This window comes from Doryrhamphus excisus, linkage group LG1 (assembly GCF_037039965.1).
Source record: "Doryrhamphus excisus strain RoL-2023G ecotype Guam linkage group LG1, RoL_Dexc_Guam_v1.1, whole genome shotgun sequence".
NCBI lineage: Eukaryota > Metazoa > Chordata > Actinopteri > Syngnathiformes > Syngnathidae > Doryrhamphus > Doryrhamphus excisus.
The window spans coordinates 29,281,511-29,303,187 of record NC_136357.1 but is presented as its reverse complement, the minus strand read 5'-3'; the positions used below and the strand labels follow the sequence as shown (position 1 = coordinate 29,303,187).

The 21,677-nt window shown below is 41.4% G+C and overlaps 1 protein-coding gene across 3 annotated transcripts in view; it reads left to right on the top strand.

Moving 5' to 3' along the window:
* The window catches only part of LOC131132104 (SH3 and multiple ankyrin repeat domains protein 2-like), a 97,738-nt gene that overhangs the window by 34,369 nt on the left and 41,692 nt on the right, over positions 1-21,677 (top strand). For all 3 annotated transcript variants that reach the window (XM_078793505.1, XM_058077383.2, XM_058077381.2), the window contains 2 exons: positions 7,106-7,172; positions 21,054-21,459. In XM_078793505.1, coding sequence (XP_078649631.1) covers positions 7,106-7,172; positions 21,054-21,459 — 473 coding nt within the window. The remainder of the gene's footprint in view (positions 1-7,105; positions 7,173-21,053; positions 21,460-21,677) is intronic.

Here is a 21,677-nt window from a genome sequence, read left to right as displayed (position 1 = left end):
CAGAGTGGAGCCTCTTCTCCTTAACTTCTCCTTCAGGAGCCAGTTGAGGGGGCTCGGACACCTCCCTGGCAAGTCATGGCAAGTTGAAACCCACCTTCTGTCACTTCCTGTTCCCGCTGCTCTCCTACCACAACAAGTCTCATTTATTTTGTCTCATAATGGCTACTCTGTTGGGTAATAGGAGTGTAAAGGCGACTGGAGGGGTGTTATTTCATGTCTAGAGGGACTAATAATCTTAAAGTCCATATTTAGAAGGTCATAAACAGGTGTTTTTATGGTCTGACTAAGAAGATATTGAATGTATACATAAGGGAATGGTGTTGTATATCAACAAATCAACCCTTTCTGCTTCTGAGTGACATTGGTATCCAAAAAGGCATTTTCATTGAAGCAGATTATCATCTCCTCGTCACTATTTTGAAACATTGCAAGGGAAAACAGCTTGACGTGACAGCATGAATGACTTTTTTTTTGTGGCAGCATCATTGCTCGCTCCATATCAGCAAGCAATCAGGGTGAAATGTGTCAAAGCGGCACAAACGGCACCTCTTCTACTGACGGCGGCGTAGAAACACAAGCAGCCACTCGACTGACGAGACTCGATGCTGTGGACTCTCTTGTTTTTTCAAGATGAAAATCTTGCTCTCTTGCTCTTGCTATCTTTATCACAGTTGCACACTCCACCTACATATGAAGCCCAAAGCCCCATCCAACACTTTTAAGCCTCCCTTCCGAGTGCGTTCTAGAAGATGCTAGAAGATGTTAAAAATGACTGTGGTAATTGCAGATATGGGAAAGAATGATTGGTGTACAGGAAAACCTCGTTTATCACGGCTAATTGGTTCCACACCCGACTGTGATACGTTTCTGCAATGTAGGATTGGTTATTTACAAAGGGAATATAATCATAGAAAGAAAAGCTGTAGAAAGAAAACCTTCTAAATAGAACAATTTTAGAGCCCTCTAAACATGAAATAACACCCCCTCAGTCACCTTTCCACTCCTATTACCCAATATGCTAGACATAATTCATAAAAAGAAATAAATAATGTGTGTTGAAGGGGCTGCACGGTGGTCGAGTGGTTAGCACGCAGACCTCAATCCCGCCGTCGGCCATCTCTGTGTGGAGTTTGCATGTTCTCCCCGTGCATGCGTGGGTTTTCTCCGGGTACTCCGGTTTCCTCCCACATTCCAAAAACATATTATGAGCTTGGTAGCGAGTACTGTGGTAGTGGTACTTTGGTACATGCAGTATTGTTACAAGCAATGAATGTAAGCCATTAAAAACAATACAGTGGAACGTTACCTCGGTTAGCATGCTTTCCAGTTTACGTTGAAAATGTATGCAAAAATTTTGCCTCGGTTTACATACATCTTCTGGTTAGCGTACAATACGGTGTGTCCTACTGTGTCCTTAATGTACTTTTATTGGGAATTGTCTTTAGCGGATTCACGGCGACCGTGTGGTTAGTGCACAGGCACCACAGCTAGGAGAACCGAGTTCAATTCCACCCTCGGCCATCTCTGTGTGGAGTTTGCATGTTCGGCTGGCGCCATTTTTCATGATTCTTATCCAAATTTTAGATAAATTAAAAGTCAGATGCATGCACAAAACAAATACAATTAGAATCCTTATTGCAGAACCTTAGAACCTTAGTGTGCCCTTTATGAAATCCATATGGAAATATATATTTTTGTATTTCCTTGACTTTGGCTATGTTGTCATTTTGATCATTTTTTAGCTTTATTTTATAATTGAATATTTAGTAGCAAACTGAATGTCTTCTTGAACTGTGGTAAATAATGAACACTACTGTACGCTAATCGTAATATTATCGAATTTAGGAAAAGATTCAACCGCCAACATTTTTGTTGCCATGTTTGATTGGTCAGTGGGCCCAAAAAGTTTGAGACGGGGACAGACTTGACTGTTGTCACCATCATGCTGGTCACTAACTGTATGGCTAGGGTTCTACAGCCACAGCTGCCCGAGGCACACGTCCGTGGTCACCTTGCGTGTGCTTAACTAGGCCACCGTGTGGGCGTCTGGCCTCACCGTTTGATAGTATCGATAATATCATGTGTCAGTTCAGGGTCCCAAGGTATGTTTGTACCGCAGCCTACAAACCGGAAAGAGTTCAGCATGGCATTGCAACAGAAAATAGCCACCACGGGCCTACTTCTCTGTAAAGGCTATTTAAACGCTATTTAGTGTGGTGGAACGTCACGCTTCATCTAATTCTCTCCATTTTGTCTTCGTGGACAATACGCATCTCCTCCATCTTCCCTCTGTGGTCCTCTAAGCTTTTCTTATTCTCTCCAGGACCTGATTTCATTCAACTTTCCATTCATTGCCATCCTTTTCATATCTCAAACTTCTTTTCTAAGCCATTTTACTAATCTTCTGCCTTCCCTCCGAACCTGGATGTTATTCATTATCTTCATTCTTTTCCATTTTCCTCCTCTCACACATAAAGGTTTTGGTCCCTCTATCGTCCTTGGCGTTATTCAACGTCAAAAACGATTCACCTCTTGCTCCTATTTCCTCCATACTGTCTTAAAATCTGTGAAATAAATTAGCAATAACTTTGACCAACGTTGCCATCGTGTCAAGGTCAGTGGAAAGTTCAACTCTTTGCAGATGGATTTAGAATTCGGTTTGGTGTTTGGAAACTTTGTTCCTTTTTACTCATAACACTTCTTATGAGTAGCAACGGCGTAGATGATTGGCAAGCACGTGTGAGTCTTTATCGTCAACCCCGTCAGTCATATTCAAGTCTTTGTGGAGTACCACAAAGTACCACTTTGTGGCTCGGGGAAAGTCCACTTTTTCTCTAGTATCTGTGAATCAGTGAAATTTGAGTCTTTTTTGAGTAACTGCGAGTCAGAGAAACTTCAGTCTTTCTCAAGTATCCATGAAACTTCCTCGAGTACCCGTGAGTCAGTCAAATTTGAGTCTTTGTTCAGTTCCCGTGAATCACGGAAAATTGAGTCTTCTTCAAGTAACTGCGAGTCAGTGAAACTTTAGTCTTTCTCGAGTACCCGTGAAATGTTCCTCGAGTACTCTCAGCTGCCCATCAATCAGTGAAATTGGAGTCTTGCCAGACCACCCATGATTCAGTGAGTGAGTCGTGTCAATTCAGTCTGAGAGGTTTTTGTTTTCAGGCCACTTTTACCAGACTGTAAGTCCTTTTCAGTTTCTTATCTTTATGATGTTCAACTTCCTCCTAAAAATAACCAATCTTTTGAAAGATAAGATGTCTTGATATTTTGTCCGTGTAAAGACAGATGTTTGGATCCTTGCAATACTGACTTACTATGTCACGGTTAGATATAGCAGGCTACATTTTCATTGCCATAAATATGCTAATTATACCATGGTTTGTTATGCTACTTTTGGCCCGTTGACAGGATAAGCCGTCTGGTGATTGGTCAGCATCCCCTCCACGGTTGACTCGTTGTGATGTTCTAGTCAGCTGCAAGTGCCCCACTATCATGCGACTCCTCCTTCCCTCCCCCAACACTACATTTACCTCTGTGTTATACACAACCATATGTCTCCATAGCAACCGGAGGGGAACAGGAAAAGAATGGATGTGAGGGCGGCGATGATGGTGTTGGCAGTAGTGGTGGTAATGGTGGGTGGTGGAATGATAATGAAGGATGCTTTGTGACTCCTGTTTCCTGTTGCTTCTAAGTGGTCGTCCTTTCAATGTTTCAGTTGTTTATGATTTAAATCAACCTTAGACAACTTTTGACAAGCTCACCCAAATCACACCTCACCTAAAATGTAGCCGCGCGGTGGGCGAGTGGTTAGCGGTGGTGGACGCTAAAATGTATAGCACATTTGTACGAATGTTAAACCCCACCCCTGCAATTTCTACACGTCTATGTCTTTAAAAATCGTATTTAGAAGGTCGTGAGTAGGTTTTCCATGCTCTAACTTTGTAAGTAATCAATTCATACATCATTTCTTTTAAAATAAGTTTCATACATTTTGTTCTTGTAATGTAGAAGTACTTTTTTCCCATAAAATTTTGAATTTGTTTCCCATAGCTTTATACATTTTTTTCCCAAGCTAATTTATTATTTTTTTCTTTGGTTTCTTATAATATTTAAAAAAAAACCCCAACCATATAATGAGATTATTTTTCCTTGTGATGTTACAAGTTTTTTTTTATCAAATTGTGCCTTTTTTGTTGTCCAAATATGACTTTGATTTTATTGGCATAAAATTGCAGCCATGTTTTAATTCCTTCAATTCAATTCAATTCGCTGTTTGTTTATTCTTTTTTTCATTTTCCAGTTATTTCAACCATCTTTTCGCAAATTTTCTCTGACTTTAGGCCCATATTTTGACTTTATTTTTGCAACACTCTATTTCCGCAAACTCATTTTTCAAACATAAATTAAATATTAAACACTAAATATTAAATCCTTAAATATTTGTTGTTTTTCATAATATTACAATTTAAAAAAAATAACTTTTTTCTTTAATTTATCAGCTTTATGCTACTGAAATTACTTAATTTCTTTCTTATAATATTACAACTTTATTCTAGTAACATTACATCTTATCATTAGATAACATTTTTTTTAGTTTCCTTGTTAAATTATATTTTGAGAATGTGCTATGGGCCAATAAAACCACAGCCATAGGCCGTAAATGGTCCCCAGGCCGCCCTTTGGACACCCCTGTGTAAACGATACCCAACCCTAACGGCCACATCCACCCCCGGTCTGAACATTCCACCATTAAGTCATACATACAGTACACAACATTGGTCCATCCAGGCGCCGTACAGTTTTTCCTGCTGGCGGGGTCCGTGTCAACCATTACTTGACGCAAGTTCATCCGTCACTGTTGTGTCCCTCCACCTTACCCCCCCATCCACCCCATAGCCCATGGAGGACGTGTCACACATCAACGCATGTGGAGCCATATTTTTAGTTAGCATTCACCCGGCCCCGGTCCCCCCACGGGAGGCCTTCCATTTGCTCTGTCGGAACTTGACATGCTTGCACATTTCACCGTCATTTAAGTTCAAAGTAAGCTTTTTTTTCATTTCCCACTCCATATTGTATATTAATGCACCATGTTATTCCCTACTTGTGGAAAAGCATAATCACAAGACTCTCAAGTGCTCGTTCTGCCACATGCGATGCTTCTGAAGAAAAGGTCATTTGTGGAGGAAGGGGGCAGAGTACTGCAATTCAAGCCAGCGCTGCTTTAATAATGCACCTGCTCTCCATCGCTCCCTTCCTCCTGATATTTCTTCTGCAGCGTTCAGAGCAGGCATGCTTATATAATGCTGCTGGGGCTCCCTCGAGGTGTGTGTGTGTGTGTGTGTGTGTGTGTGTGTGTCTCCATATATGTGTGTGTTTGAAAGCGTATGCGTATGCATCACATGAGGAAAATGAAGCATACTGTAAACCCTGTAACACACCACGAGCAGTCAGTCGGCCGGAACCACTGGAAGCAGCAGGAATGTGACAGCAGGAGATCTGGGTCAATGGCAGCACTGGAAGAAATCTCTAGTCTGCCCCCCAGTGGACACAAAGAAACATGCATCACATCAAATATAGCTACTGTTTACCCAACTAGCTATATATTTATATGGTAGTGTAGATAGTTGTGCTTCTTTTTCAAAAGACGGACCTTCCATTTTACCTCAAAGAAACACTTATTGTTCAACATGATAGGAAAAATACAACAAAAGGACAAATTAAATGTAAAAGTTATTCAATTATGCAATGGATTGATTAAAGTGCTGCACCAATCTACTGATGGGATCCATCTGAAGATGAAGATACAAGCAATTGGTGTTTACAAGAACCATCTAGTCATCATATGATTTTAGGTCAGATATGTTTGTTTTGAAACTGCAACAATGGTAATGGTAATGGTAATGGTAATGGTTTTATTTCATTTGAACATGCATCAGATTCCAATTGAATGCATCCCATAATCAGTTCCCAGTTCCACATGTCCAAAAGGAGTAGGAAGAAGCAAAGCTTATTAAATCCTACCCCTCCATCTGGTACTTTTACAATCACTAACTCTTACATTTGTTCACTTCCTGCTTTCCTAATATAGTTTTTTTTTAAAATTTTTGTCACGTACCAAAGTAGTAGGTGATATGAGCATCCAATGCCATAATGGGTACCATATATAATATAGGTATGAATGTGAGTGTGAATGGTTGTTTGTCGATATGTGCCCTGTGATTGGCTGGCCAGTCCAGGGTGTACCCCGCCTCTCTGGGATAGGCTCCAGCACCCTCCTTGACCCTCGTGAGGAAAAGTGTTAGAAAATGAATGAACATAATATATACTATATCGGGTAATCACAGTGTAAAGGTGACTATAGGGGTGCTAGTTCATGTCTAGAAGGCTCTAATAATGTTAAAATCAAAGGTATTTAGAAGGTTGTGAACAGGTTTTCTGTGCTCAAACTAATAAAATATTCCATTAATAAATAAGTAATCCTACTTGGTGTAAATGCGCTTATCTTGATCGGGTCTACAATGAACCAATTAACCGTGATAAGGTGCTGAACTGTTCCACTAATTGTAATGCGTGTTCCAAATAAAGCAACAATTGAACGGCTTTCTATTCTACAAAGTATTTGCAAATGTTGATATTAATGTTGATATGAGCGGTGCTCATCACACGCTGGCGTTTCCAGCATCCCACCAATGGCAGTCAGCTGCCGTGATCAATGGACAGAAAGCTTCAAAGCAGCAGCTTCCGCCCTCTCGCTGCCCCCCCCCCGCCCCCCCATCACATGAACATGTGACTTGTATGTTCATGCCGGCTGCTTACCACGGCGTCATGCGCATATCTTGACGTGCGCACGTGTGTCCGCCACAGATGATTAGACTCGGGCTACAGATGGTTAAAGCCCCGAAGATTAGAAGTCAGACCAATCCCTGACTTCTTTCATTTCATTGTGTTCACATTCAGCGAGTGACAAGCCCAAAGAGATTAGAGCAAACGCTATCAGCGCTTTCATTTCTTTCCTCAGCTTTTCAATAAATATGCTGACACACGTGTAGTATTTTGTTTGTTTTTGCATTTCAGTCAAAACCTTTTCTCTCTGCAGGTCGCTATTATAGCCGGGAACTTTGAGCTCGCTGAACTGATCAAGAACCACAAAGAGGCCGATATCGGTGAGTGATCAAACTATGTATGGTTTGTCTATCCCTCCCTCACCTGTTCTTTCTCAGACGTCCGTGTGTATTTTCCAATCTCTGCGGGGATACATTACAAATCCTCCATGCTATCTTTTTATAATCTCCCTGTGGGATTAGGAGAACGATGCCAAGAGGATGAAAGTTTATGTTTACACCAGTACAATCTCTGGCCGATTAGGCCCACAAAGAAAAGACCAATGCCTGGGGGGCCACAAAGAGCATCTGTCCACTAGTGATGGGTTGTTTGTGAACGAACCAGCTCTTAGGGTTTCATTTATTTTGGGACTTTTATCAGATTTTTTCATGTCACTGTGAAAAATACTATTCTGATATTTTCCAAATGCGACCCGGTTGATAGAAATGGAAAACGTGTCCGATGCCACTGCAATGTGAACGTTCAGGTCCCAAATATCCAACCTATAGATGATGGAAAAGCTTGTTTATCCAAATATAGGCAAAAGTTATTCTACTCATCTGAAAATGATTTTAAAATTCACTTCCATTTCACCTGCACGGTGGAGAGTGGTTAGCGTGCAGGCCTCACAGCTCGTAGACGCGAGTTCAATTCCACCCCAGGCCATCTCTGTGTGGAGTTTGCATGCCCCGGGCGTTCTAGAATAAAAGACGTGATTGTTGACAAAGAAACAATATGGCGGCGGCATCAACACGGACATCCACAAAATGTGAAAATGGTGACTCCATGTTTGGACAAGATGGACAACAAACCTTTACAAGGAGACATGTCATCATGACATCGTTATGGATTGTTTGTAAGTCCGTCCCTTCATGGAGTCCAGCTTGAGTTTAATATATAATGGCTCTCCATGCAGTAAGTATTTCAGCAGCAAAAACACAACCTGGAATCATTTAAAGTCACTTGCTGAGAAGACTATTTAACCAGGCTCTTAAATGGAACCGATATGAACATCTGATGAGGAAATCCAAACAAAAACATCCAAGCTATGATAGAGAGGAATACTAATACTACTAATATGATTCTAACAAGCTGAATGCATTTCAGACAATGTACTTTAAATAATTTAAGAGCGCACAGAGTGAATGTTCCAACGAATGCGATCCCAAATCACATAAGAACATTTAGCTCAGGCTAACGTCCATAAGGCTTTGTAGCGCACTGCATGAGAGATGAACATACACCGCATCTGAACGTTTCACTGCATCCGTGTGTGAGCGGGGATGAGAGGGAGGTGAGAAGACTGGGAACCATTTCGCACAAACACCCAGGTTGCAAAGTTCCAACAAGGGCAGCTTAACAATGCTAATTGTTCCACCGAGAATGTCCGTCATCGTATAGAATATGCTACACTGTTCGCTAGCTGTCAGTAATATTGTTGGAATATTTGGTGAGACAAACAAACACCAGATTCATGATCACACAGGAGGCGCAACAGTACTCTCCTCCTGTGTGAGGCGCAACAGTACTCTCCTCCTGTGTGAGGCGCAACAGTACTCTCCTCCTGTGTGAGGCGCAACAGTACTCTCCTCCTGTGTGAGGCGCAACAGTACTCTCCTCCTGTGTGAGGCACAACAGTACTCTCCTCTTGTGTGAGGCGCAACAGTACTCTCCTCCTGTGTGAGGCGCAACAGTACTCTCCTCCTGTGTGAGGCGCAACAGTACTCCCCTCCTGTGTGAGGCGCAACAGTACTCTCCTCCTGTGTGAGGCGCAACAGTACTCTCCTCCTGTGTGAGGCGCAACAGTACTCTCCTCCTGTGTGAGGCGCAACAGTACTCTCCTCCTGTGTGAGGCGCAACAGTACTCTCCTCCTGTGCGAGGCGCAACAGTACTCTCCTCCTGTGTGAGGCGCCACTGTGACATGAAGACTCATTCATATGGGATAAAACAGCTTTTGAATAGCTGTCCACAGGTTCGAATCAAAGCACATTCAAACACTTTCTATTGTCTAAGCAAATGGACGTAAGGGTGATAACTAACGCTATAATTATGGTATATCGTACATTTTATTGTAACATTTAAAGAGAACAGACATTGCCATACCTCCACCGATCTTTACCAAATGCCCCGATGTGTTCGTGGTGAAATAGACACAGTTGAGCTAGTTGTGCAAAGCAAGCTGGGGGATTACTGGGCCTCGGAAAAATGAGAAAAAGATGATTAAAAAAAAAGTACACATAAATAGATTATATAAAGATGATGTAAAAAGATGAGTTTAAATGGGGAACATCAAATCTATTGGAGCCATGTAATCCTGGAAATGTCTTTCTTATGGACACTATGGACCTGGTGGAGGGCGAAATGGAACACAAAGTTATACAGGATTACCCCCCCCCCATACAACCCCTCTCTCTCTCTCTCTCTTCATACCACACAAATGCTAGAAGTGGAGCAAAAGGTGTTGACTCATTGTGCTCTTTTCTTGGGACATCTTTTATGGGTCTTTGTGGAGGCATCAGTTTTGTATCCTGGGATGGGACGCTTTTATTTCTGGATCTTCTAATGGCTGTCATGGGCTCAGCCTGCTGCAGAGGTGGGTACAGCCACCATCTTCACCCTCTTATTGATGAGCACGTGAAGGTTTCTCACGCTTCGCCTCTGCCTGAACCCTTTGGGTCAATGTCTGCAACTAAAAGTAGTCACGGTAGCGCTCGCTATCGTGTCCGCGTTGTCATCTGTTGAGCCTCTTGGCTGATATTAGACATGATATCAGACAGTTTTAGTGGCTCGGAATCTTAATCACATCAGACAACATCGAACGTGTCAGACCGAGCGAGACGCTGATAGGTTGAGATGAGAAACTCCATTAGTTCCTCGTTTTGTTCATAGTTTGAACAAGAAGGTTTCTGGTGCTACCTGCCCGATGTGCAGATCCCCACCCACTTTCTGAACATGCTGGGACATACATATGGTACTGGTAATGGTAATGGTAATGGTAATGGTAATGGTTTCATTTCATTTGAACATGCATCAGATTCCAATTGAGTGCATCCCATAATCAGTTCCCAGTTCCACATGTCCAAAAGGAGTAGGAAGAAGCAAAGCTTATTAAATCCTACCCCTCCATCTGGTACTTTTACAATCACTAACTGTTACATTTGTTCACTTCCTGCTTTCCTAACGTAGTTTAAGTTTTTGTTTTTTTGTTTTTTAATTTTATTTTTGTCCCGTACCGAAGTACTGGGTGATATGAGCATCCAATGCCATAATGGTACCATAGTAAGTGTCAATATAGTGTCTTTTGAACACTTTTTCACTTTTCCGTCACTTTTGACAACCACGGAGGGCACATGTGGTCATTAAATATTATATAATATTATATATATTTATATTATATATAATACATTTTCAAGTGGTAAGTTTCCTAAAATATGTTTAAAGGCCAAGATATTTGAAAAGCAAACAGACGCTGTATCTTAATAACTATAAACTCCCTAATTAAATATGCAGACCTCGTGTTACACACCCATAAATAATTCATCTACAAAAAAAGGAACTGGTTATGCAAGTGTAATATGTGTGTGTAATATGAGAAATAAACAAAACAAAAAACTAACGCTGACATTTTTTACATCCACTCCAAGAGAGCAAAGCATTTTGTGATAGATATAAGACCAGATCCTTTCCTGCCTGGTCTGCAGGGATCCCCTCGGATCCTCCGCCTGTCTGTGCCCGAGTCTCCAGCTAATAGAACCCAGACTAATCTGCACTAATCTGATATGCTCTCATATGCGGATATTGCATATTGCCAACTTCAGTTAGGATCAAATTTGCTGGAAGACGGCGACTTGCTTACTCGACAGCACGTCTGCTTTCTATCAAAGGTAGAAACATACTCGGGTCTTTGGGGCCTTGTTGAACTGGGAACCGGGACTGTAGTTTTCTGGGTCACATTGTTATGCCAACATGTGTCACGCACCAAGCGGCGTTTCCTTGTCCGCTCCCTCTCTGATTAGTGTCTTGTTTTCACCTTCCCTTTAAGGCCAGCACAGCATGTCTGACTGGGACACAGGATAGGCCCCCCAAAACCATTTCACCCAGGAGGACTCTTTAGCGGGACTTTTAAGTGCATTTTAATACTTTTAATGCATCCTTGAGGTACTTGACAGAAGTGTGTCACATGTAATTAGAACGCCTGGGAACTATTTAACCTAATTTTGGGATTACTCCTATGTGGCTTTGCTTGCACTTTGTAAATATTTGTCCATTTGACCATCCAAACGGTTCCCACACAGAAAAAGGTGAGCTTAATTGGATCGGCATAATATGGTCGCTGGAATGGACCGTTGTTATACATAAATAATTATATATATATATATATATATATATATATATATATATATATATATATATATATATATATATATATATACGTATATATATATATAATTATTTGTATGTATATATATATATAATTATTTGTATGTATATATATATTAATTATATATGTATAAATAATTATATATATAATTATTTATATATATTATATAAATATACATAAAAATACAAAATAATAAATTAAAAAAAATGTATATTATGAAAGCAGGAAGTGAACAAATGTACAAATGTACACATGAACAAATCATATCACCTAGGAGGTACATTATTTAAAAAAATAAACAAAAAAAACCCTTAAACCTTATTATGGAAAGCAGGAAGTGAACAAATGTAACAGTTAGTAATTGTAAAAGTACCAGATGGAGGGGTAGGATTTAATAAGCTTTGCTTCTTCCTACTCCTTTTGGACATGTGGAACTGGGAACTGATTATGGGATGCATTCAATTGGAATCTGATGCATGTTCAAATGAAATGAAACCATTACCATTACCATTACCATTACCATTACCATTACCATATTTGAAGCCGATATTTCCTGTAACGTTGAAAAAGACTGCCTCATCTGTGCCGTGCCGTCAAACTCTGAGGTGAGTGAGATGTGATGTTTATTTGTTGTGCACCAGGGTAGGACCTGCGCCAACAATTGGCCTTTTGGAGGATGAATCAGTTTTCTGCGTTCGGAGTGTTTGTGGCTCAGGGCTGTGCTCTCTGCAGCCAAGCACATGTAAACATTCCGAGCTGCAGTCGGCTTCTAATGGGCAGGGATCCTAAACGCAATTTTGGGCAGAGATGCTGACTGCTGCTAACGGGCCGCAATGTAGAATATGTATGAGTATGAGTATATCAGGTCAGGTCTCTTTATTAATACGTGTAGATAAAAGCGTGGCAAGGTGGTTTCTGGACTGTATTTGATCAGGAAATGTGCAAATTAAGGGATTTTACTTTTTGGGTATTTTGCCCATCATCCACAATTCTTATCTGAGTCCTTTTTGCGTGTGTCCTAGTTAGCTGTCGTGTGTGTTTTTTCCACTGACAATGGCCTTAGTTATGTAGCTATTCTGCTTAGATAGCCCTTTAGAAAAACCTCCCCAATAAAAGTTAATTACGCCAAAAAATGTAATTAATGAAATAAATTTGTTACCGCTGTTGACGGTAATATATATTAATATATTTAAAATATATATAAAGTGTCCCTCGCTGGAAAAAGTTAGGAAATCCCTGGCTTAGTAAATGAAGCGTGTGAACAAGAAATCATGCATATAACACGTATAACGAACAAAATGATCATTTCACATTGCATATGGAAGACCATTGGCCACATTCGCCAGGGAATGCTGTGACGTTCCTGGAACTAAATTGGGCCCATCAGTTGTGTTAAACAATAGAACAGTTTTTGCAAGCAATTACAAAAAATCAATTCCAATGATTGCACGGGCCAGGCGTCATATGCACGTGGCATATTGCCAGGAAGACAATGATACACACACACGCCTCCAAAGCAGTGAAATCACGCCATTAACGACAACCCTGAAACAAAACACGTGACATCATGCAGGCTGCGTCATACGGTGATGACTTTTGGACCGTTATTGTAAAATTCGGGGTGCGGGGGTCGTGAGAGTAACGGGGCGATGTATAGTCTGGGTGTGTGTAAGAGATTGCTGTTGTATTTCAGCATGCGGACTTAAGCCTGTCTAAGAATGATTGACAGATGGCATATTAGACCATCCTCTGCCACTATGTGATAATCCAACAGGGAGCTATATTGACAACACTTGGAAACACACAGAAAAACACACACATGCATGTGGCAGATACACACATATACACACATGCACACACACACACACACACACACACAAACCATTTTTTCTCGTCTATTTTGAGACTTTTTAGTAAGTTAGATGGCCCTTGAAGATGACTTCCTTTAAAAAAAAAAATCAATTTGGCTTACGCACAGCGGGGTTTCTACTCCAAGATGAGCGAGTCAAAAGACACACTCAGCAGATGGGAGTGGACATTTTGATTTTTACGGTTAGAGGATTGACCCAGCAACAGTGGTTACTTTGCCGTAAAGGTGAACTGGATTCAGAGAGGACAATTTGGAGTGGCTAATTAACCTAGCATGTTTTTGGAATACCCGGAGAAAACCCACGCATGCATGGGGAGAACATGCAAACTCCACACAGAGGTCCTCAAAGGACCCTGCCGAGAACGTCAAGCTGGTCCACAGTTCCACGACCAGGACCAAAAAGTGATTGCCTCATCTGCGGTTTATGACTTTGATGATTCATGGTTTTGGGTTGTTTGTGTAGCAAAATGCTCATCACAAACAGGAAGAAAATACATTTAAATGAAGAATAGTCAAGTTAAGTTGTCAATCTTCCACAGCAGCACAATATTGTTATGTTTATATGAATAAATTATGATTTATTCATTAATTCTGATGTTCTTTTCTCTCTCTGGCCTATGCTATATTTGGCTGCATGGAGCAGAGGAGACACAAACTGATGGCAACAAAATATTTTCTTCACCCGTTTGCCGACTGATATCTTTTTTCAGTACATCGGTACTTTTTACATCGATGGAGGATGTACTGGACTGTTACATGACTGTTACATCGGTTTCATTTCATTTCAACATGCATCAGATTCCAATTGAGTGCATCCCATAATCAGTTCCCAGTTCCACATGTCCAAAAGGAGTAGGAAGAAGCAAAGCTTATTCAATCCTACCCCTCCATCTGGTACTTTTACAATCACTAACTCTTACATTTGTTCACTTCCTGCTTTCCTAATATCATTTCATGTATTTTTGGTCAAATAAATATTTGTATTGTAACAGAGACAACTTTTTCAGAAAACACACACAAAAATGAGTATAATGTAATAGATGTAAATGTAATAGAAATTATAATAATTTTATAATAATAAAATATTAAAATAAAAATAATAATTTTTTTTAAAAAGTGTGTCAATAATTGACATTTTTTATGGGTATATCGATTATTTGCACATTTCCTGACAGGATAGGGACAGTGCCCCCACAAATCTATTGTATGTGACATTTGTAGTTATTGAATATGGTTTATTTGTATGACTGGATTGGATAACAAGGCGAGGGACGCTGCTAACGCACATGAAATCTGCATAGTTTATGACAACATATGCTTTACATGTCGCCATCTGCTGTGTGGATTGTGTTTTTATGCTATATGGAGTTATCGATACAGCAAAAAGCGACATGACAAGAAGCCGTTCCACAGGTCAAGATGAAGTCCGATGGCATCAAACTACAGTCCGACAGCAAGTCCAAGCATATGAATGTGCATTACATCATACAGTTAGTGCATGTTGGTGTGCTTTAATGATGTATGAAGCCACCCCCCCCCCCCCCCCCCCCCGAGTTGCTTAGCAACACCAAGGATTTGTTTCACACAGAAGATCCTCACCAATCCATCGTTTCTGCGGATACCTTTGCTCCATCTCCTGGTTCCTACTAGCATCCTCAGCCCATATCAAGACACATTGTCACAGTAGAGTCCATCATGTCAACAGAAATCTACTGTGGGGTTGCCCAATAGCATCACACAAAAAATGTTTGATATGATAATGGTAATAATGTCAATTATGTAATTGAATTCAATCCCGTTTCCTCCCACTTTCCAAAAACATGCTAGGTTAATTAGCCACTCCAAATTGTCCATAGGTATGAATGTGAGTGTGAATGGTTGTTTGTCTATATGTGCCCTGGGATTGGCTGGCCACCAGTCCAGGGTGGACCCCGCCTCTTGCCCCAAGACAGCTGGGATAGGCTCCAGCACCCCCTCGACCCTCGTCTCCAGGGACTCCGGTTGTTTCCTCCTATGCTAGGTTACATTAGCATGCTAGGTTAATTGGTTGTTTCCTCCTATGCTAGGTTACATTAGCATGCTAGGTTAATTGGTTGTTTCCTCCTATGCTAGGTTACATTAGCATGCTAGGTTAATTGGTTGTTTCCTCCTATGCTAGGTTACATTAGCATGCTAGGTTAATTGGTTGTTTCCTCCTATGCTAGGTTACATTAGCATGCTAGGTTAATTGGTTGTTTCCTCCTATGCTAGGTTACATTAGCATGCTAGGTTAATTGGTTGTTTCCTCCTATGCTAGGTTACACTAGCATGCTAGGTTAATTGGTTGTTTCCTCCTATGCTAGGTTACATTAGCATGCTAGGTTAATTGGTTGTTTCCTCCTATGCTAGGTTACATTAGCATGCTAGGTTAATTGGTTGTTTCCTCCTATGCTAGGTTACATTAGCATGCTAGGTTAATTGGTTGTTTCCTCTTATGCTAGGTTACATTAGCATGCTAGGTTAATTGGTTGTTTCCTCCTATGCTAGGTTACATTAGCATGCTAGGTTAATTGGTTGTTTCCTCCTATGCTAGGTTACATTAGCATGCTAGGTTAATTGGTTGTTTCCTCCTATGCTAGGTTACATTAGCATGCTAGGTTAATTGGTTGTTTCCTCCTATGCTAGGTTACATTAGCATGCTAGGTTAATTGGTGACTCCAAATTGTCCACAGGTGTGAGTGTGAATGGTTGTTTGTCTATCTGTTCCAATGTGTGTGTTTGACCACAATTAATCCAATTTTAACTCAAAATTAATCAAATTTAATCACAGATAAAATATGTTTTCATCTATAATATGTAGGGGAAATCCAGGGTGTCCAGGGTGTACCCCGCCTGTCTCCCAAAGACAGCTGGCATTGACCAATTTTTGCCAGTGTTGTATCCAAATCCAGTTTCCAAGATAATAAGAGACTAGTATATACGTACAATATTAAAGTCATAGTAAAGTACAGTATGTGCTTTTGCACATGCATGTGACGTCTATAGTGTAAGATTTGTGTGGTGGAGGGTGGGAGGGGTTGGGGGGCGTGTGATGGGCGGGGCCATTCAACGTGTGCATGCCTCTGTGCGCGTGCGCGTGCGTGTGACCCGTGCTGGTTCTGATGCTCCTCGCCAGTGACGGTAGAGGAAGGTGGAAGGTGGGAGGTGCGGCATCATGACTACGAGCAGGAGCCCCGCCGCGGGTCTTCTCTCCCCGACGTCCTGAGCCAGGAACCCGGGGACAGTAAAAGGATTGTACCGCGAGTCGGAACGGCGACGGAGTCAAAATGAAGTCGATCATTAATGCCTTAAAAAAGGAAGGTAGGACGCTTGGTTACTTGGTCTTGTAGTCCTGGAGGTTTTTTTAACACCTGTGAAGTTTGTCAGGTCCTTCTCCGTGTACTTGGGTACTTTTACCGTCTCTGTTAGTATGGCTAGAGGTAGGTCGCTGTATTTAGGTTACTCCAGAAATCCGCTAATTGACTTTTTTTTTCTCGGACAAGAAGCAGAGTGAGTAGTTTTTTAGGTCACAGCCAGTTTGAGATGGAAGAGAAGACAAACAACAGGAAGAGTGAAGGCGTCTTAGTGCTTTGACGTTTGGTTCACCTGCTGCTCATTTCCTCAATCAACATGTTGGACTGCTTCAGCTCAACATGGAGCCGAGACTATGGAGGCCCTCATTAGTTCAACCTCATTCTTACATTTCATGCATACATATTTACTGTTATATATTGTTTTATCTATAAAGGACAAATGAACACAATGGGATAAGGATGTTCATCATGAAGGTCCACTCGGGTCCCAAAAAGTGAGTCCAAACATTTTACATCAAAGGCCACATAGTGAAAACTAAAAGGATGCACTTACTGTATACTACACTTACAATACAAAGTTATATATTTTAAGGGGAAAATATGATATAAGTTTTCTCATATGAGTTTATTGTTCAATTGTCCATAGGTATGAATGTGAGTGTGAATGGTTGTTTGTCTATATGTGCTGCCAGGGTGGGATAGGCTCCAGCACCCCCCCACGACCCTTGTGAGGATAAGCGGTAGAAAATGAATGTTGAAATCTGGACTTTTTTCTCTTAATATTTTGACTTCATTCATGTAAAAGTACAGTTGTTTTTTCATATTATTTAAACATTTTCCATACATTTTTCATCTTCTTTTTCCCATTTTCCTCATAATTCTGACTTTATTCCCATAATGGTTTGAATTTATTCTCATTAACATTAGAACTTTTTCCCTTTTTTTGTTTTGTTTAATTTTCATAATATTATATATTTTTAAGTAATATTAAAATGCCTTTTTTCCTTCATATTTCAACTGTTAAGCTACTACAAATGACATTATTGTGGAGTTTATTCTGGTAAAATTGTGACTTTTTTCCTCATTTAATGATGACATTTTTGGACTTCTTTCTTGTAAAATTTTAGTTGTTCTTTCCATGAAATAATTTTCCAGTGATTTCAATTTTCATATTTTTTTTATAACAATATTTTGACTTCATTCTTGTAATATCATAACTTTTTTATCCAACCTTATTTGCAAAAATGTGTTTTCTTTGATTCTCATATTCTTTTAATATTTGAACTGCATGCTACTAAAATGCCATTATTGGTCCTCAATATTACAAATTTTTCATTTTCTTCCAACTTATGTCTCTTAATATTTAGACTGTATAAATTATACCTGTTATTTTTTTTTGTTTGTTTTAGGTATTTCAGCCTTCCTCTTGCAAATTTTCTCATAACATTATAAGATTTTCTACTTTGTACTTCCGATGGCCAATCCGAACCCTTGATTGACGGATTTTAAAGTCTAAAATGTCAAGCTCCTCTAATCACTAATGAATAATAATGTAAGATCATCAAGGAAAAGATGGAATGGGAGGTTATATATAACTTTCACTCCTGCGTTTCACAGCAACTATGGTGTGTTCAAGGACCGCTGAACAAAGTGTGAAATCTCAACACTTTGGGGGGGGTTGAATATGTGCTGTACATTTGACCTGTATTGTATCTCGTACCCAACTGGTGAATGAAATCCGTCATGGAACAGAGTCGGATGACCCAAGAGGAGGTCAAGTTATGCTTCCAGGCCACAAACACTGGACTTTCCAAGGATAGCGCTAGCTCATTAGACGTTAGCGCCTCTTCCCTTCATCAACACTTCTGTTCCATATAGAGAGATAGCGGTCTTAGATTCTAGTCTGGGAAACTGATAATGACTCAGTAAACCCCCCCCCCCCCCTTTTTTTTTCCGAGGCTCTTTGCTAAGAAAGCGAAAAGCATGAAACTGCACCGCAGCAAACCGCAGACGTGTGCTGGCAACAGTCGTGCTAATCAGCTCATTATCAAGAGCTCCTTATCGAAATAGCTCCAGGCTCTGTTCGGCTTCTCCGGGACCACTGCAGTCGTCGCAAGGAGAGCTCGTTGCGACGGCTCGTCATCTGGCAGCGTAATGGATGGAAGTGTCCGTGGGGAAATCAATGGCTGCCTCCATTATTGCTTCCATATGACACCATAGCGCAGGAAGCACAGGCCGCTGGAATGTTGTAATTGGGATAATCACGCTAATAATGATTGGTGGCGAGACGGCCAATCACCTCGCTCTGTTCAATACCTGAGTCTGCATGCGTCTCCATGAGCAGGTGACTTGAGATGAAATATTAGATTGGTATGGATCGAAGAAGATGTTTAATAAGCCAGGAAGGGAATTATGCTGGCGACGACATTGATGTATGCCATGTATGCGTACCAAGAAGGTACGTGGGGGCATTGGTGGGGGGTGCCTTCTCAATGGCGGGTAATTGAACCTGGACTGATCCAGCCTGGGCTATGCCAGTGGTCCTACTGTAGCTAACTTCAGCTAGATGGAGGAAGTGAGGCGAATTAGCTTGGTATTTACACCCAAACCAACAGGAGGTCATCCAACTGCACCATGGCCGAGTGGTTAGCGAGTTCAATTCCACCCTCGGCCATCTCTGTGTGGAGCTTTTCTCCGGGTACTCCGGTTTCCTCCCACAGAATACCAGAAAAAAACACTGGATATGTTATAATAATTATAGTTATAATTAGGGATGTCCGATAATATCGTCCACCGATAATTATCAGCCCGATATCAGCCTAAAAATCTGATTTCGGGATCTTGCCTTCAATGAGAACCATTTCATTTTAACGCAGACCTACCAACATGTACACATTTATAGTACTCGACATCCAATTCGCCCGAAGACGGCTGGGATAGGCTCCAGAACCCCTGCGACCCTCTTGGGAATAAGCGGTAGTAAATGAATGATAGGAAATTACCCAGCATGCCTTGAGGGTTCTACCTTTTGTTTGTTTCCTTCAGCTTTTTCCTGATTACAAAATCACCACAGCTAAGATTTTAGATTTTTGGCTGAGCCATCTATATTCCGGATGCCCTTCCTGACGAATACATGATGCTTACTAGTGGAGATTGGAACCCGAACCCTTGAGGGTTATACATTGTTTAAAGTAGTTTGGGCCTCGGCCCTGTGGTTAAGAACCACCATGATAAACCACTCACTAACATTTCCGTCCAGTCTCGAAAACTCACACACGACTCGTGATGTTTTCGGCATCAAAGAGCCACGTTGAGTTGGTCACAGGAAAAAGCTTTGTCAACAAAAGGATTTTGACATTGTCAACATTGGCCAAAACAATACTGGCTGTCTATTGGTCGACTACATCATGTGATTGGATTACAACTTGCATGCATTTTAAAGTTATGCTCACATTTCTCTTTGCTGTTGTTTCTAATTAAGGAAGAGTAATGCAGGATTGGAACATTTTGTGGCGTTGGCCGCTCTTAAAGTTCTTCATGATTGAGTTGTTGAAGCAATGTGGGTAGCTCCAGATAGCTGCTTGTCAACAATATCCCTCATGGTCCTGACAGTCGTTACTGTGGTGGCGTCAGTGGGGACAGAGATGTCTGTGGGAGGGAATGTCTTTTCATTCAATTTAAGCTTTGTGTCTCAACTTTGTCATGCACAAAAATGCCCCCCCCCCCCCCACGCCCCATCCAAGGGTTCGGGATTGAGTGGTGCAACGTATATCCTTGTTGCAGCTCTGATGGGACAACTGATCAGAGAAAACATACGTGGACTCAGCATTGAGTCTTGTGGCACCCCCAAAAAAGTGACCAACAATGGTAATGGTAATGGTAATGGTAATGGTTTAATTTCATTTGAACATGCGTCAGATTCCAATTGAATGCATCCCATAATCAGTTCCCAGTTCCACATGTCCAAAAGGAGTAGGAAGAAGCAAAGCTTATTAAATCCTACCCCTCCATCTGGTACTTTTACAATCACTAACTGTTACATTTGTTCACTTCCTGCTTTCCTAATATAGCAATGTCAAACATAACAATGTCTTGTATGTGCATGGATCCAGTTTTTCAAGAGTACTTCAATTTCTGTGTTAAAATGGGTATAATGACAAAGTACCTAAAAAAAAAAAAAACCTTAAACTACTCCAATAGATAAAGGATTCTTGATTGGCAGTTTGAACCAGGAAGTATAAACCAAGAGTTTTATTCTTCGGTCCCCCGAAGTTAAAAAGAACGTTCAATGGAGGAAAGAGAGCAACAATACGTGAAAATACTTCATTGTAATTTGTAATTGTAATTTGTCCTCTGCAGTGCCTTTCCGCGAGGCTCCATCGTACTCCAAACGACACCGAGGTCCGTCATCTGGCAGCCACAGCCAGACCCCCACGTCGTTATCAGCTCCACGGGTCTTGCTGCGCTCCAACAGTGACAACAACCTCACAGTCAGTCAGTACCAGCAGCACGGTTCACCCGGCAACTGGGGGCCCCATCTTCAGCAACATCCAAACAGGACCCCCCAGCAGGGTCACTCGCAGTCTGGCTCGTCAGCATTGCATCGCAGCCTGTCACCCCAGCTGCTTCAGCAGATGCCCAGCGGCAGCCCCAATGGCAACGTGGTGGTTCGAACCATGGGACGGGGGGCAAGGAGCCGGTCACCCTCCCTCAGCCGGCTGGGGGAGGAGGCCCGGCGGGCCGTACCCTCACAGCGACAACCCAGGTAAGCTTCATTCATTCATTTTCTACGGGGGGGGGGGTGCTGGAGGCGGGGTCCACCCTGGACTGGTGGCCAGCCAATCCCAGGGCACATATAGACAAACAACCATTCACACTCACATTCATACCTATGGACAATTTGGAGTCGTTAATTAACCTAGTGTGACTTATGTATGTTTTTGTTGCCTTGTGCGACTTATACTCCGGAGCGACTTATAGTCC